This window comes from Lepidochelys kempii, chromosome 6, assembly GCF_965140285.1.
Source record: "Lepidochelys kempii isolate rLepKem1 chromosome 6, rLepKem1.hap1, whole genome shotgun sequence".
In the NCBI taxonomy this organism is placed as follows: Eukaryota; Metazoa; Chordata; order Testudines; family Cheloniidae; genus Lepidochelys; species Lepidochelys kempii.
In genome coordinates this window covers 120,152,814-120,170,043 of record NC_136385.1, presented here as the reverse complement: position 1 = coordinate 120,170,043, position 17,230 = coordinate 120,152,814, and the positions used below count along the sequence as shown (strand labels likewise).

General features: G+C 44.5%; 1 protein-coding gene across 3 annotated transcripts in view; it reads left to right on the top strand.

Annotated features, from left to right (window-relative positions):
• The window catches only part of SYT16 (synaptotagmin 16), a 142,519-nt gene that overhangs the window by 111,443 nt on the left and 13,846 nt on the right, over positions 1-17,230 (top strand). For all 3 annotated transcript variants that reach the window (XM_073349902.1, XM_073349901.1, XM_073349900.1), the window contains 2 exons: positions 10,827-11,083; positions 16,400-16,843. In XM_073349902.1, coding sequence (XP_073206003.1) covers positions 10,827-11,083; positions 16,400-16,843 — 701 coding nt within the window. The remainder of the gene's footprint in view (positions 1-10,826; positions 11,084-16,399; positions 16,844-17,230) is intronic.

Here is a 17,230-nt window from a genome sequence, read left to right as displayed (position 1 = left end):
AGCAAGCCTTTGAATAGAAATTGCATGTTTCTTTTATAGCAGCTTTGCAAATACCAGGTAAATAGCAAATGAATTATGTTACATCATTCACCAGTGCATACGCTACATAGCAGGCAACGACAGAAGGTAAAAATTTATAGTATCAAAGGGAACAATTTTTTGACCAATCTTTGTTTATTATTGCAAGTGGCTTTTGAATATTCCAAACAAACATGCATGGTTTTCAAACATTTACCCAAGTGCAAAATTGGTCGGTACAATGGCATTCTATAATACAGGACATGTCTGGGAGAACCTTTCATGGGAAAGCTTCAGGAAACTGCCTGTGTGGTTTTAGTTACACAAAACAGTTGTGATTCTGAAATATTTAGTTACCTGTTAATTATTGTGCTCATTTTGATTTAGGCCCCTCTGTAGAACTGCTGTTAGATCATAATGTGGACTACAGTTACTTCCTTTGTTGTCTTTATAAACCGAAATCATTAGGATTAGTACTACTTTAATATTTATTGTGTTTAAAAAAAAACAACTGTTAGGGCCCAGTCCCGCTTTCACTCAAGTCACTGGGAGTTCTGCTGTCTACTTTAATGGAAGCAGATCAGACCCTTTATTCCAAATAACACCCCCTTATTTATGTTTTAGATATTCTCAGATCCTCAGTCAAGTGTACTGCTATCCTGACTGCATGATGGAGGATTCCCTCAGCCTGGGGAATCCATGGCTGGGGTAGAGTCACCATTGCAGGTATATGCCACCCAACCCCCTAACTCGTGATGGGGAAGGGGGTGTGGCCATAGTCTCTACATTCTTGTATTTCCCAGTTGGTGAAATGGCCTCTTGAGGCCAAAGGAATGTAGGTGTAAATTAGAGAAGCCCAGAGGCTGCTATTGCTTATTCCAGTCTCCAGGTTGGCCCCTGGCTGGCCCAAGGATCAGAGGAGTGTAGAGATGGTGGAAAGTCACCTTTGTCCCTCTCTCTCTTGAACTGCGCAGAATATATCGCACCCAGCTTCCCTGGATCAGATCCTCAGAAGCCTTCCAGTGAGTTATGCTTTGTTCCTGATCACGAATATTAACACAATCTGGTGAGGAACTGCACAATCTTCTGCTGGGACATTCAGTAACCCAGGAAAGTGCCTTTTGTTAAATACTCTGTTGCCTTCAATCCTTTTGCCCCTCTTCTCTCTCTCTCATCTCCTCCTTTGATGCTGCATGATGGAGATAGTTATATGAGGTTTATCTTTCCCGTCTCTCTAGCTACAGTTTACCCAAGTCTTGATCCTCCAGTCCAGCCATGCAGCAAAAGTAGCTGCTGGCTAACTGTTTGCAGTGGTCCCAAAAATGCTGGTGCATGGTGTATTTGGGCCACGCTCGCTTCTTCCTGGTATGCCTCCTTCCTTGTGGACTATAAAGAGTGTGCTGTAACTTACAAGACAGGGGAGTGGCCAGCTAGCCACAAAGCAGCAGCCTCCTAAGAGTTTAGCATCTGGCTCTCATTCACAAGGCGCTGGATCCTCTGCAGTGTGTTAAGCGTCAGGAGCCTCAGCAGGCAGCAGCACTGGTTCCTCTCTGGCACATTTCCTGGGCACTGACTCAGTCAGTGCCCCCTTCTCAGCTCACTTGCCGTAGGCCCCAGGACCAGCGCTGACCACCGCAAAGGTGCGAAGCTTCTGGTTTTCAGTTTTACTCTTTCAGGGGCACACAGCAATTGTGGAGCTATCAACGCACATGTGCTCACACACTTTGCCCAGTCTAACACTTTTATGCTCTTTTACACTTAATCATGAAATCACTGGAGCCCCTCACTTTTCCTTAAAAAGAAAAGGAGTACTTGTGGCACCTTAGAGACTAACCAATTTATTTGAGCATGAGCTTTCGTGAGCTACAGCTCACTTCATCAGCTGTAGCTCACGAAAGCTCATGCTCAAATAAATTGGTTAGTCTCTAAGGTGCCACAAGTACTCCTTTTCTTTTTGCGAATACAGACTAACACGGCTGTTCCTCTGAAACCTGTCACTTTTCCTTGTGAGTCCTGGGGGAACTATCTGGGTCCAGGCAGACAGTGTGTCCCCTGTCTCATGCAGGCTGTTACATGGTAAGTGGTCTCTTCCTTATGGACTGAAGAAAACGGGCTCTGAGCAGATCAGCCTCTGCCCTTTTAAAACTTTCAGCCCCTCCCCCGCTCCCATGTCATGTGACCTCCTTGCCAGCTTCACCATATGAGCACAAATCTGTTCCATGACTTTGTTGCAAAGGTGACTTCCTCCTTGCTAAACCAGTTCTTCTGGGCGGGGACCAGTCCTGTGTCTAGAGTGAGCAGATGTCCAACAGTTGGGAACGTAGGAGTCAATTACCTTCTACTGTCCTTCATTTGCTGCCAGTCTTGGGAATTTTCAACTCGGCATGGTGGCAAACAGACCACAGAGACGACAAAAGGCCGCACATTCAGAATGGAGTTTGTAGACTGACACAGACATGCAGGGTTCATAATCTCACACACAATTCACAAATTGTATAGCTATATTCCCAATTCATCACAGTTTCAAATGCTGGAGCATCCATCTTTAAACTGGAGGGCTTATTCCATGTCCTTTTACATCTTGTTGGTAAGAAGGTTTCCCTGATATTCAGCGGAAAGTTTCTGCTGATTTAAGTTCATCCGTGTATCACCCTAAAAAATAAATAGATTTTAAGGCCAGAAGGGACAATTGTGATCATCTAGTCTGTCATCTTACATGATACAGGTCTGAGAATTTCATCCGGTGATGACTCCATCCAGCCCAACAACTTGTGATCACATTACAGCATGTCATTAGGAAAGATATCCAGTCCTAAAGATGCCAAGCGATGGAGAATTTTCCCACATCCCTTGATAATCTGTTCCATTGTCTGATGATCCCCAATCTTTTTCTTACCCATTAGTTGTGTTGTGATGAGAGTAGTAGACTTTTGTGGTTATAATGGCCAGGACCAGGCTCCTGTTTGCTTTTTTTGAGAACTGGAACCTCAGTACTTCCTTTCTCGATCCCTTCAGTACCTCTTCATTTAAATTTTTTTTTTTTTTTTTTCAGAAATAGTTGTTCATAGTACAGTGAGTTCATTCTTCGTAAGTTCTCCTATGATCTGGCACAGATGTTTGCTAAACTTCTTACAGTGTCAAAGTACACCCTCACATATACACACGCAGTTATCACTGACAGGACTACCATAAATTTAAAGAAATAACAAGACCGTTCCCTAAAATAGTCAATGGTGAATCGCACTTTTCTTTTCTTTCCCTTGAAACTTGCCTTGTATACCACATTTGCTTTCATAACACGTAGAGAAAGTTCTTTGTTATATTATATATTTCAGGGCTTTCAAAATTCCTCTATTATTGATCTAGATATTATCCTGGCAGGAGTCCAAAACCACAAGACAGTTGCCTGGGGATAATTTATTACTACAGTTATGTTTTATCTGAAAGTCTGCTGTGTGACGTATGCTTTGATGGATGACCCCCTGTTTAAAGTGTGTCTAAGACACTGATTTGCTAATTAAACACCTTAAGGAGAATCCATATTTGTACAGTCTCAGTAAATTTGTATACAGACATTTCTTTTATTTCTTGCTTGTTCTGCCTTCTTGCTTTTGCTTTTATTTTCTGTTTCTATATTTGCAGAAGAAATTGAGTAAAAATATGATAGTAAAAATCATGTTGCTTTCCAAACGAATGGTGCAGTTCTTGGAAGGAACTAGAAAACAAATCCCTAAGATTAAAAAAAAGGGAGGGGGGGGCCCTGTGGCTTACTGGTTATGTAAATACAGTGAACTCCGTTCTGAGTTTGTGACTTTTACCAGCATTTCAGTGGTGTAACTAATTTTACTCCGAGGAAGGAAAATGAGTTATACCACTGTAACGCTTATTTATGTCTGGAACAAAGCCTGCCTTCGGTTTCACGAGTATAAAATCAGAAGATACCTGGTTTTCTGATTAAGCCACAAATGATTGATTAAACTATAAATGGAATCTGCCTAAGCGGAGAGAGAATTTTACTCCGGGTTCCGCGCTGTACCCTGCAGAACTCTCGCAGTTGCCAGTGCAGATTCTGGGTGAGGAGAGGAACAAGTGCTGAATATAAAGAGTAGAGATCTTCACTTTGGAGATAAGAAATTCACAGTTCGGACAAAGGAAGATAATTTTACCCTCAATGATTAACCACCTTCTTCGAGTAGTATCCCTATGGGTGCTCCACCTCAGGTGTGCATGTGCCTCTCGAGCCTGTGATCGAAGATTTCTAGCTAGGAGTGCCCGTTCGGTCTGCACATGAGCCTTATGCCACCTATCCTGAAGGATGACCCAACACTCTCACAAATCTTGGGAGACAGGCCAGTCCTTGCCTACAGACAGCCCCCCAACCTGAAGCAAATACTCACCAGCAACCACATACCACACAACAGAACCACTAACCCAGGAACCTATCCTTGCAACAAAGCCCGTTGCCAACTGTGCCCACATATCTATTCAGGGGACACCATCACAGGGCCTAATAACACCAGCCACACTATCAGAGGCTCGTTCACCTGCACATCCACCAATGTGATATATGCCATCATGTACCAGCAATGCCCCTCTGCCATGTACATTGGTCAAACTGGACAGTCTCTACGTAAAAGAATAAATGGACACAAATCAGATGTCAAGAATTATAACATTCATAAACCAGTCGGAGAACACTTCAATCTCTCTGGTCACGCGATTACAGACATGAAAGTTGCGATATTACAACAAAAAACTTCAAATCCAGACTCCAGCAAGAAACTGTTGAAATGGAATTCATTTGCAAATTGGATACAATTAACTTAGGCTTGAATAGAGACTGGGAGTGGCTAAGTCATTATGCAAGGTAACCTATTTCCCCTTTTTTTTCCTACACCCCCCTCCCCCCTGACGTTCTTGTTAAACTCTGGATTTGTGCTGGAAATGGCCCACCTTGATTATCATACACATTGTAAGGAGAGTGATCACTTTAGATAAGCTATTACCAGCAGGAGAGTGGAGTGGAGGGAGGTATTTTTTTCATGCTTTGTGTGTATAAAAAGATCTTCTACACTTTCCACAGTATGCATCCGATGAAGTGAGCTGTAGCTCACGAAAGCTTATGCTCAAATAAATTGGTTAGTCTCTAAGGTGCCACAAGTACTCCTTTTCTTTTTGCGAATACAGACTAACACAGCTGTTATTCTGAAACCTGAAATTATGCCACCTTGTGGCAGATACCGAGGCGATATAGGGGTGCACGGGCAAACCACCCTCAGATCTTTCTCTACCACCTTGGCCTGAGACAGAAACCTAGCATGTCCACCTACAGCATACTCAGCCCTCTGTTTTTTCTTGCAGTTAGGTAGTTTATGGTTGTAAATTTGTGTTTAGTGATTAGTATAGTTAGTTTTAGGTGAGAGGATTGTTTTCCCTCTCTTTCCTCTGGGAGACTTGTCTTCTCTGGATGGGGAATGCCTGGATCACCAGGCTCCAAACACTGCCTCTCTTGCCCAAAGGCTATATCGGTAAGCGACGGGCACTCCAAGTGTGTCTGTTGCCTAGGGGAGTTTTCCTTCTGTTTGGCCCTCAAGTCAAGGATGAGGAAGAACAGGAGATAAAGCTCAGACTGTTAGCCATGGAATGTTAGTCTGCAACCTCCCTCTGGGCCAGCTCAGGAGACTTCCCCTCCCCCCAATACATCTGTCTTCAGACAGATCCATCACGCCGGGTCAACCTTGAGGCATGCTTCCCCTAAGAAAGGGAAGTCTTTGCAGACTGCTGGGAAGACTCCCAGAAAGGGGAGCATGGACTCTTACTCTAAGGAGACAGCTGCAGAAAAGACCAGGTCCCTGTTGGGGTCCTCAGTCTCCGTGGGTACCATTGGAGCCAAGGACTCTTCCTCCAGTACTAGCAGGCCTGTGAAGTCCTGGAGTTCCAAGTACAAGAAGATGGAGCATCAAAACCCTCCACCAGTCAGGAGGGTGAGGACAGGGTACCATCGAGTTCACCCCTGTCATCAACAACGAAGCATTTCACTCAGCCATTGGTTCCATCATGTGCCTTAATCCAGCCACCAGTACTGATGCAAGCAGCTCAGCCAGAGCAAGTAGTACCATCTGTACCAAGCAAGCAATGGTGCCTGACATCTACAATGCCTGCAGAATGCCAGATTAATCTCTACAGCAGCAGTTATGCTCAGGGCATCATGGCCCCAAGTTGTGGGGTTTCCAAGAGAGGTTCAGAACACAAGTAGAGGACCTCCCTTTGATGGTCATAAGCTTTTTCTCAGAGACCACGAACAACTCCACACACATTGAAGGACTCCAGAGTTACCCTATGTTACTTGGGCATTTACACACCAATGAGCAAGAAAAGTTTTAGTAGGTCACAGACTGCCAAGAGGTCACGCCCTACTCAGTTGTCCAGGTACCATAGACTCTCAGAACCGCCAGAAAGAAACACAGTTTTCAGAAGAAGTGAAATGCCCAACCGCCCTCCATGACCATCCAGGCATCATTTAAGCAGCAGTTTCGATAGGTTGGTCGAGGGTTCAAATCCTCCCACTCCTTTTCAGGACCCCTCTTGTGAGCTTCTACTGAGGCAAGAGATGGACTCTCTCCTCTGTCTAGGAGCAGTGGAATTGGTCCATTCATCTCATGGGCTGGGATTTCTACTCAAAATATTTCCTGGTGCCAAAGAGGGACGGAGGTCAGAGGCTGATCTTGGATCTAAGACTGTTTGAACAAGTTCATAAAACCTTAAAAGTTCAGGATGGTGACTCTGGCAACTATAATTCCTTTAATGGAGGACATATATTGGTTTTCATCCCTCGACCTACAAGAGACCTACTTCCATATAATTATACACCCATTTCACAGGAAATACCTATGAATCACCATAGGCCAAGATCTGATCCAGCACCGAATGCTTCCCTTTAGCCTATCCTCAGCCCTAGGGATGTTTTCGAAGGTCCTAGCAGTAGTGGCAGCTTATCTTTGGCAGAAAGTGATCCTAGTCTTCCTGTACCTCCAGGGCTGCTCCTTCAAGGCAGTGCTATCTTCCACCCAGATGGCCCTTGCTCTGTTCCAGAAGTTGGGCCTGCAGCTGAAAGTAAAGAAATTCATTCAGGTACTGGTACAAAGGATAGTTTATAGGGGCATACTGGGACTTACTGACAACCAGAGCATAACACCCTTCAGACAGATTTGTGACCTTTTCAGGCCTGGTAGAGACAATTCAGCGAAGCCCTTAGACCAGTGGTTCTCAACCTTTTTGGGCTCAGGACTCATCTGTAAATGTTTATGGCCTGTCGTGACCCAGTAAATAGTCTTAAGAGTAGCAGCTGTGTTAGTCTGTATCCGCAAAAAGAAAAGGAGTACTTGTGGCACCTTAGTGACTAACAAATTTATACGAGCATAAGTTTTTGTTAGCTACAGCTCACTTCATCGGATGGATGCAGTGGAAAATACAGTGGGGAGATTTTATATACACAGAGAACATGAAACAATGGGTGTTACCATACACACTGTAACAAGAGTGATCAGGTGAGGTGAGCTATTACCAGCAGGAGAGAAAAAAAACCCTTTTGTAGTGATAATCAAGATGGGCCATTTCCAGCAGTTGACAAGAAAGTCTGCGGAACAGTAGGGGGGGAAATAACATGGGGAAATAGTTTTACTTTGTGTAATGACACATCCACTCCCAGTCTCTATTCAAGCCTAAATTAATGGTGTCCAGTTTGCAAATTAATTCCAATTCAGCAGTCTCTCATTGGAGTCTGTTTCTGAAGTTTTTTTGTTGAAGAATTGCCACTTCTAGGTCTGTAATTGAGTGACCAGAGAGACTGAAGTGTTCTCCAACTGGTTTTCGAATGTTATCATTCTTGATGTCTGATTTGTGTTCATTTATTCTTTTACGTAAATAGTCTGGGGGTGGAACCCCGGGGTGATTTCAGTCAGATCCTGGTGCCTAAAGGAGTGGGGGGGCTGGGCCCTGCCTGGCACTCACCCCACAGAGGCAGCTCCTCTGCTGTGGGGCTGGCTGGGCTTGGCTCTCTGCTCTGGACATTGCAACCTCCAGGGTTGCAGCACCACTCGGGTTTGGCACTGCTCCACTGACTGGACCAAATTTGTGTGAGTTGAATTGTGACCTGACTCATGGGGTTGCGGTGCCACTCACGTGGTCATGACGGCTGGGCTAACCCTGAATGGCACTGGGACCCCAGAGGTTGCAGTGCCTGGAGTAGGGAGGCGAGCCCAGCCAGCCCCATGGGACAGGTGCCACAGGAGCAGCCATGCGACCCTTTGGAACATTCTGCAACCCGATTTTGGGTCCCAACCCATGGGTTGAGAAACCCCGTCTTAGACCACACAATAAGGAACTGTCTTCAACTCTTGGGCCATATGATAGCTTGCACTTTTGTGACCAGTCACACAAGGCTTCACCTCCATTGCTTTAAGGGTTGGCTCAGAACAATCTACTCTCCAAGGAAGGACTCCTCAGACAGGCAGGTGACAGTCCTTTTGCAAGTAAAGAACTCCCTGGACTGGTGGAAGGAACAACTCTATGTCTGTGTGGACATCCCTATCTGTTGCCCAACTCCATCTAACTGACTCATCCCTGTTAGGATGAGGAGCCCACTTCAACACTCTCATGGTTCAGAACAGATGGACTTTGGCTGTACAGCAGGTGTTATTAAACAGTAGGAAAACACCAACCTGCATTGCTTACCTGCAGAAATCTTAGAGATTCATCTATTGGTGCAGTTGTTGCTACCTCCAGCCTGAAATGGTTCCCTTTTCCCTCATCCTACATTTCAGATCCAGCTGGTAGGTTTTTCTATCAGCTTGGTCAAAGTACACCTGGCTGCCATATCAGCCTTTCATCCCTTTGTCAAGGGATTCTCCATTTTTAGTCACTCGGTATTGTCTAGCTTTATTACGGACCTATGGAATCTCTTCCCTCACATTAGACACTTCACCCTATCTAGGGACCTTAACCTAATTCTAAACCGCCTTACGAGACCTCCATGCAAACCAAAGGCAACCTGCTGCGTACTTCATTTATCTCTGAAGATGGCATTCTAAGTTTCCATAACGTTGGCCTGTAGGGGCAGGGAGACTGGAACCCTTTACAATGTTCTTTACGTCCACATCCTTAGTTCCAAAGGTTACATCGGATTTTCATCTTACCCAGTCTATCCATCTTCCGGTAATATTTCCAAAACCTGATAGCTCTCAGCAGAAATCCTATTTCTACACCCTGGAAGTTAGAAAGGCCTTGGCCTTCTACCTGGATAGGAATAAGCAGTTTAGTAGATGACCTAGACTCTTCATCTGCTGTGCAGATAGCTCTAAGGGGGCTTCTATCTCTGCTCAAACACTTTTCGAAATGGATATCGAGTCGTCTCTCTGCCTCTTATGAGTCTGCTGGTTTTCAGCCCTCTCAGGGCATAGGAGCAAATTCAACCAGATCACAGGCAACATCTACTGTATTTTTGAAGACTGTTCCAGTATCTGAGATATGTAAAGCCACTACTTGGACTTCAGTATGTTTTTGAAGCATTACTGCCTGCTCCATGCCATCAGATCTGATGTGGTACTTGGCTCTGTAGCACCATCTTCAGTTCTGGACTCTGTTCTGAAGCTTCCTTCTCCTCCTGGGATACTGCTCAGAAGTCAGCTGAAGTGGTGTACCCATTGGGACACTACTCAAAGAAGAAAAGATTACTCACCTGGTGCAGTAATTGAAGTTCTTTGAGATGTGTCCCACTGGGAGCTCCACTACCCACCCTCCTTCCCCTCTGCTTCAGTTGTTCCCTCGGGGACACCTGGGTAGAGAAGGAACTGAGGGTGGTTTTCCCACACGCCTGTAAATAGCCTTTGTGTTTGCTGAGGCACAGGGCGCATATGCAGGCCAAATGGACACTGCTAGCTAGAAATCTCCAGCCAAGGGCATGAGAGGCACATGCACACCTGAAGTAGAGCACTTAAAGGGACACAAATGTCGACAAACTACAGTTACTGGTCAGCGTGAGTAACATTTCCATCTTCAATCATGTGGGATAGACCTGTGGGTCAGATGCATAAAAGCTGTCCTGGGGAGGCAGGAGAGTTGTAATGTGCATCTCCCTGCACCGATGAGCATCCCTGTGTCCCAGGGAGGGTTTGACCCAAGCTCAGACTGGTAGAGTTAACATTACCACCTTCCTCAGAGTTTCCATTTGGTTGGAGAGCAGCTTTAACCAAAGCTCTTCAGATGAGAGATGCAGTGTGAGGGGAGGCATTCTGTCAACCACCCTAAGCCATGCCCCCGTCCCTGTCCTCCTATTGGGCTGTGCTGGCCGATGTGTTGCTTCCCACCACCTGAGAAGAGGAAATTGTGTTGGTTTCCCTCCACCACACCCTTCTCTCAGGATCAGCCCGTGCATTATACTTTTCCATTTCATGCCTGATCTGTCTCTTGACTGGTGATGCCTTCATACTGTAGGCGTCCTGAGCACTGTGTTCCCAAATGTCCCTGTGATCATCCTGTGTGACCGATGTCTTTCTTTGTGTCAGGCAGGTTGATTCCCTGCTCAGGATGCAGAGGGAGAGGAGCCGTTTTTATTCCTTGCAATGCTGATTTATGCGGGTTGTGTGATTTTTTGTGGGTTCAATGCCGGGGATCTCACAGTCTCATAAGCAGAGCTGTTCCTGCCAGGCTCCTACTGTAGTGGGGCGGGGGGGGGAAAGGATAAATTAGGGGAGAAAAAAGAATGTTATTTTAATCACTCTGAAATGATGTTTCTTGCTGAATATTGTTAGAACTGGATGGGCTAAGCCAACTGAGTTTCCAAGACAACCTATCCTATCATGAAGATGACCACATATCTGTTGATTCAAGAACTACCTCTGAGAGTAGGGGTACCATGCAAGCCAAAGGCCCTGGAATGGAGGCTAGCATTGCCCATAGCCTTAGCCAACAAACCACAGAAGGGAGCTTGCAAATGGAGACGGCGTTCAGCAACCAGGGATTTGAAGGAAATGACGCAACTGACAGCTCATCAGCTTGGAGCCCTGAGGTATGGTGAATTATTCTGTATTACACACCGTGTTTCTGTTCCCTGAAGATGTCTGGAATTCTTATCCGAAATGTTAGGGAAGAAATGAAGTGAAAAATCAATTGGCACAACCCAGGATAGTAATCCCTAAGTGCATGCATGCACATACCTTGGTGTATGTTTTCCCTTTTCCTGATACTTTGCCTGCTGGAATTTTGAATAGACTTCACTAGTATTCCTTCAGAGAGGCTGTTTTATTGTCTGATTTCACACACTAATCATATCACAACCATTTCCCGCATGACAGAAGTTACTATGAATTAGCTAACAATGTTTTATCATGCTTTGAAGGAGGTAAGTGGATTTGTTACTGCTTGTGTATGTGGTGTGTGTCTGTAGGGATACAGTGTATGATTACTGGGTCAGATCCTTAGTTCCCCTTCTGGCTGCTTTCCATTGCTCAGGCAGCATGAAGCATCTGGAAAGCTGCCTTAAAGGGACGGCTGGGGGCTTCCCTAGCTTAGCTAGCTGTTTGTCACACTGCTCTCCATACACACAGAGCACGTTTCTACAGCAGGCAGGGGCATGGCTGGGGAGGTTTACAGCCCCCTTTTCCTCTCCTGCATCCAGCATATGTCACCAGGCAGGTCTTGGCCAGACCTAAGGATTTGGCCCTTATTTCAAAGCTAATACCCACTGGCAAATATTCCAGATTCTAAGACAGCCCTTTTTGGGTTAGTTCACTACTTACCCTTCTCCTCTTTCTATATGATTAAATATGGGTTGTTCCTTTATTATAAAAAAAATTAATAATCAGGGGATTATTATTGAGCATCTGATTAATTTCTGCAAGAGTATCGAATAGCCTCCAATATTAAAAAAAATAAATAAAAAAGCACAAAAAGTCACATCTCTGAATCAAAAAGGATCATCCCTTAGCTGCACAAGTTAATCTTTTTGCCCCAGGAAAAACAGGGCTTGGCAGAAAATATTCCCTTCCTGTGAGCAAGTTGCTTCCACCCAATTGAAGAGAGTGAAAGCAGCTTCTCAGTGTATGGGCTTTTGACCTGTTCAAAGCAGACATTCACACAGAGGCAGTAAAAATAGGCAGTCATTTTGAATGCTGCACAGATCAGCTCTGCATATATGGCCTGATACACCAGAACCTCCTGCAATAACAGTCTGGACTCTTTTTTCTACATTACTGTGAGCCATGATGATTATCTATCTGTGGATCCTGTGCCCATTTCTCTGTCTATTCCGTGTTCATCATGGTGCACAAGTGCTGCGGAATCTTGAGTGTCCTCTTTTCATTTCTATTTTGAATGTGCCTCTCAATCTGCCCCAGGTGCATGTATATTAACAACATGAACAGCGCATAGAGAATTACAGAGTTCAGATACACCTGGATCCTGATTTGTTTGCTGTGAGTAGCTTCTTATCTGACTGCATTGTGTGGCTTAATGGAAGATAATTTTTGTTTGAGTGAACTAAATGTTCTGACATTCCAGAGATACCCAAACATTGCTGTGCTACTTTCAAACAGGCCTCTGTTTGGAGGCAAACTCTGTAACGTTGTGCGTCTGCGGTGCATACTCAAAGGGCATTTCAAGGCTGCTCCCATAATTACCTGCTTTGTGAGATTTATTTATTTTTCTGGCAGGAATGTGTATTTTACATATATATACACTCTGTCCTGTACTCATGATCTGTTAAAAAAAGACACACTATACTGAGAGGGGTATTTGTCTTAAATCCGTGTAGATTGATACAGTTTAAGGAGAGAGGGGACCATCAAATTATCTAGTCTGACCTGTCTGTCACAGGCCCTATAATTTCCCCCACTTTCTCCTGTATTGAGCCCGATACATCAGTACACCTTACTGTAAAAGAAAAACGTTTATTTCATGTGGAAATACTTAACTCCACACAGCACTTGGATTTCAGTGCAGTTACTTGTATAGTCAGTACATTTACAGAATATTTATGGCCCCCCCATAAGCCATGGAATGGGAATTTTACCAGTGACTTTATGAGGAGCAGGACTAAGCTTCTGCAAGCAGCCTCTGCCATGTAGGAAACTTGAACATGAATAGGTTCCAGACATCAGAGAATTCTTTGGAAGTGCCAGCTGGCTGTTGACGTTGTGCTCCACGGCCAGCACAAATCATCACTAAAGGTAGTAGAGCCAGCCATGGAAGGGTAAACGCCACTGGAGAACCATTTTCTGGTGCCAGAGAGTTGATGGAGCTTCTGCCACTTCTCCCACCTTCTTAGGGCCAGCGTGAGGGACATAGCCAAAACTAAGAGAGCTTGGTCGAGACAGCCCGATATCCAACTCTTCAATGGCTACTGTATTAGTATTTGGTGCGGGGACTGGTAGTTGGCATGATTTAGAGCAGGCTCTAAGTTATGCCAAGAGGCTCGACTGGCACAGCCAGCCAGGGATGGTGGAAGTACAAAGGCCATCTTTGCATACTTTATCCTACAGGGCTGTGCATCATCCACAAAACTGCTGCTTTCCAGCTCAAGTACAAGTAGAGGCAATAAGTAGGTGCACGTAAAGTTACACACTAAATGTAGTCCCCCACGCTGAATGTTAGCAAGCCACAAACCCATTGTGATCCCACTTCCTGAATGGCAAATGCACATGGTAAAAAATGGGAATGAGCGTGTATGGGGAGAAACCGGCTGAAGTGCAATCTTTCTCATACTTGCTCCTTAAGCCTTACTCCAGCCATTTGGTAGAAGTAGTTTGACAGCCACGCAGCGTCACTCACATGATCGGGTTCTCCAGAACAACCTGTCCTGCATTGCCCTTACGCGTGCAAAGTCCTGTGTCTGTGGTGTTCTGGAACAAGCCATTTGTATGTGTTCATTAGGTGTCATTCTTCTCTGGCTCGCCTTAGCAAGAATTCTGCATGGACACAAGGGCGCCAGTTTTTCACTGCATTTCTCTCTCTCTCTTAAACTTGTATTTGCATGCACCAGTCAGGTAACTGCAAACTACCGGAACCGCCAGCCTATGTGAAAGCGGAAATGTGGGATTTTGCACTTATACATTTAGGAGCCTAAATGTTTGTCAGAGTGATGGGAGGTAGTTGAAAATTTGGCTTTGTTGGATAAATAGACCCCATTAGTGCTTCTTAAGGGAATCACTATTATTGCTCCTAATCTATGTTGTAATTAGATCCACATATTGAAAAGAAATGTTAGTTTAAAAACAAAAGATAAAGGCTTGAAATTGCCCTCCTCGGTAGTTTGCAGTTACCAGCAATGATTCACCTTCTGAGTATTAACTGGAGATCTTGTCCTAGTACAGTGTATACACATGTTTAAATACAAATGATGGATTGTTATAGCAACCCCTTTATCACTGAAACACATTCTATCTCTGAGATAAAAAGCACCTTGAAACAGCAACTCGCACACCCCCATCAACAGGTGAAGTGAGCAACAGTGGGCTTTTTCATCTTGTTTTTTCAAATAAATGTTTTAAAGAAGCCGAAAGAAAAGGTAATTTGACAATTGTTTTACACACGTGTTGCTTGTATGTTTTGAGTTCTCATCATGAAAATATGAGGGTTCAATGTGAAGAGAAGGTTAGAGGCACTTCAGAGGGAGACGCACACAGTGGAAGATGAGCAAAGGAGTGTTTGATTCAAAGATTCCAAAGCGAGAAAGGACCATTGTGATCATCTAATCTGATCTGTATAACACAGGCCAAAAAAAACACCTTCCCCCAAATAATTCCTCGAGCAGATCTTTCAGAAAAACATCCAGTCTTGATTTAAAAATTGCCAGTGTTGGAGAATCCACCATGACCCTTAGTAAATTGTTCCAATGGTTAATTACCCTTATGCCTTATTTCCAGTCTGAATTTGTCTAGCTTCAACTTTCAACCACTGGAACATGTTATACCTTCCTCTGCTAGATGGAAGAGCCCATTGTTAAATATTTGTTCCCCATGTAGATACTTACAGACTGTAACCCGTAATCTTCTCTTTGTTAAACTAAATAGATTGAGCTCTTTGAGTCTGTCACCATAAGGCATGTTGTCTAATCCTGTAATCATTCTTGTCACTCTTTTCTGAACCCTTTCTAATTTATCAGCATTCTTCTTGAATTGTGAGCACCAGCACTGGGCACAGTATTCCAGGAGCAGTCACACCAGTGCCAAATACAGAGGTAAAATAACCTCTCTACTCATTCTTGAGATTCCCCTGTTTATGCATCCCAGGACTGCATTGTTTTTTTTGGCCACTTTGTCACCCTGGGAGCTCATGTTCAACGGGTTATCCACCATGACCCCCCAAATCTTTTTCGGAGGCATTGCTTCCCAGAATATGGTCCCCCAGTCTCTAAATATGGCCTAAGTTCTGTGTTCCTAGATGTATACATATCTACATTTAGCCATATCAAAAGGCATATTGTTTGCTTGCACCCAGTTTACCAAGCGATCTAGCTCACTGTCAGTGACCTGTCCTCTGCGTTATTTACCACTCCCCCAATCTGATATGACTCTTTTTCTGTATCACTATTTCTACTGCTCTTGCCGCAAGCTAATTCAGAACAACAGCCCACCACTCAGTTGTGAATGAGATGCAGTGCAGAATCCAGCAGTTAACCAGCATTGGCCCCTCAAGAGAATAAAAGGGGCATTTAGATGGTTTGTTTTGCTAAATGACTGCCTGCTCTCAAAATACGAGGTGAGCAGAATAAAAACACCACAAAGTGTGGCCCAACTCCTGTATGTTCACATGACCATATAACATTCTCAAGGTGGATACTGTATTCACATTTGGGGTATGTCTACACTGCATCTGGGAGGGAGCCCTCCCAGCCTGGGTCGACAGAATAACAACTATGTAGACGGTGCACCTTGGGCTGGGGCTTGGCTCTCAAACCTTGAAGTGGGGGGCTAGTGCACAAGCCCATCAACTGTAGCTGGGAGGCTCAGTATCAGATGCAGTGTGGATGTACGCAGTCGGGGGTAGCCTATTTGGAAGATGCACATAAGGATGGGTGATGTCTGTATTCTTTTTGCAAATGGTGCTTTGCTCAGGATATTTCTTCACTATTAAAGAGACCCACAGTCCATCTAGGGATTGAGTTGATGAGGCTATAATAATAATAATAATAATTAATAATAAATAATAACACCTAGTTCTTATATAGCACTTTTCATTGGTAGATGCCAACATACCTTGTATTTGGTCTCTGTCATGTTTGCCAGTTATCCTATCTCGAATGATCTTTGAGGTGTTTGATTTAATAGGGCCTGTGTAAGAAAATGCTTTTTTATATATACACCTTTATTTACTCTCTCCATGGCAGGAACATGATGGAGGGAATAGTCTTCCAGCTCATCACAGTGCCCATGAACCCATTTCTAAATGTGGTGACCTAGACGTCATCTTCGATTATAAGGCCTCAAGCCAAAAGCTGCTGGTAACTATCCTGGAAGCTAAGGATATCCCAGACAAAGACCGCAGTGGTGTGAACACCTGGCAAGTTCACACAGTTCTGATGCCCAGCAAGAAACAGCGGGGAAAGACGAGCATTCAGAAAGGACCCATCCCAGTGTTCAAAGACAAAATGACCTTTAATAAGCTGGAGCCAGAGAAGCTGAATAGCTACGCACTCAGGTTCCGTCTCTATGCAGTGCGCAAAATGATCCGGGAACAGATGATGGGGGAGCAACTGTTTTATCTGAGGAGCCTAAACCAGGAGAGGGAAGTGAAGGTGACACTGGTTTTGGAGCCACGGAGCGATATGAGCGTAAGTCTATTAAACAATTCACTGTATCATTGGCGGAGGTGGAGGGGTACAGCTGACTTGACTAATGCACCAACTTCTTCATTAAGGATTCTTAAACATGCTGCCGGTCCATTTCCTAGCACCACTATTCAGATCTCAGTTTTTATCCTGGTCTCAAGCGAGGAATGTCAGCACTAGTTAGAGAAAGCTCAGTGCTCAGCGTCCATATTACCCGACGCATTCACTAATGCTCCCTTTTAGACATTTCAGTAGGATTGAAAGGGAGCAGGGTGCATGTTTTTTAAAGTGGTTGTTTGCCAGAAGCTGGGAATGGGTGACAGGAGATGGATCACTTGATGATTTTCTGTTCATTCCCTGTGGGGCACCTGATATTGGCCACTGTTGGAA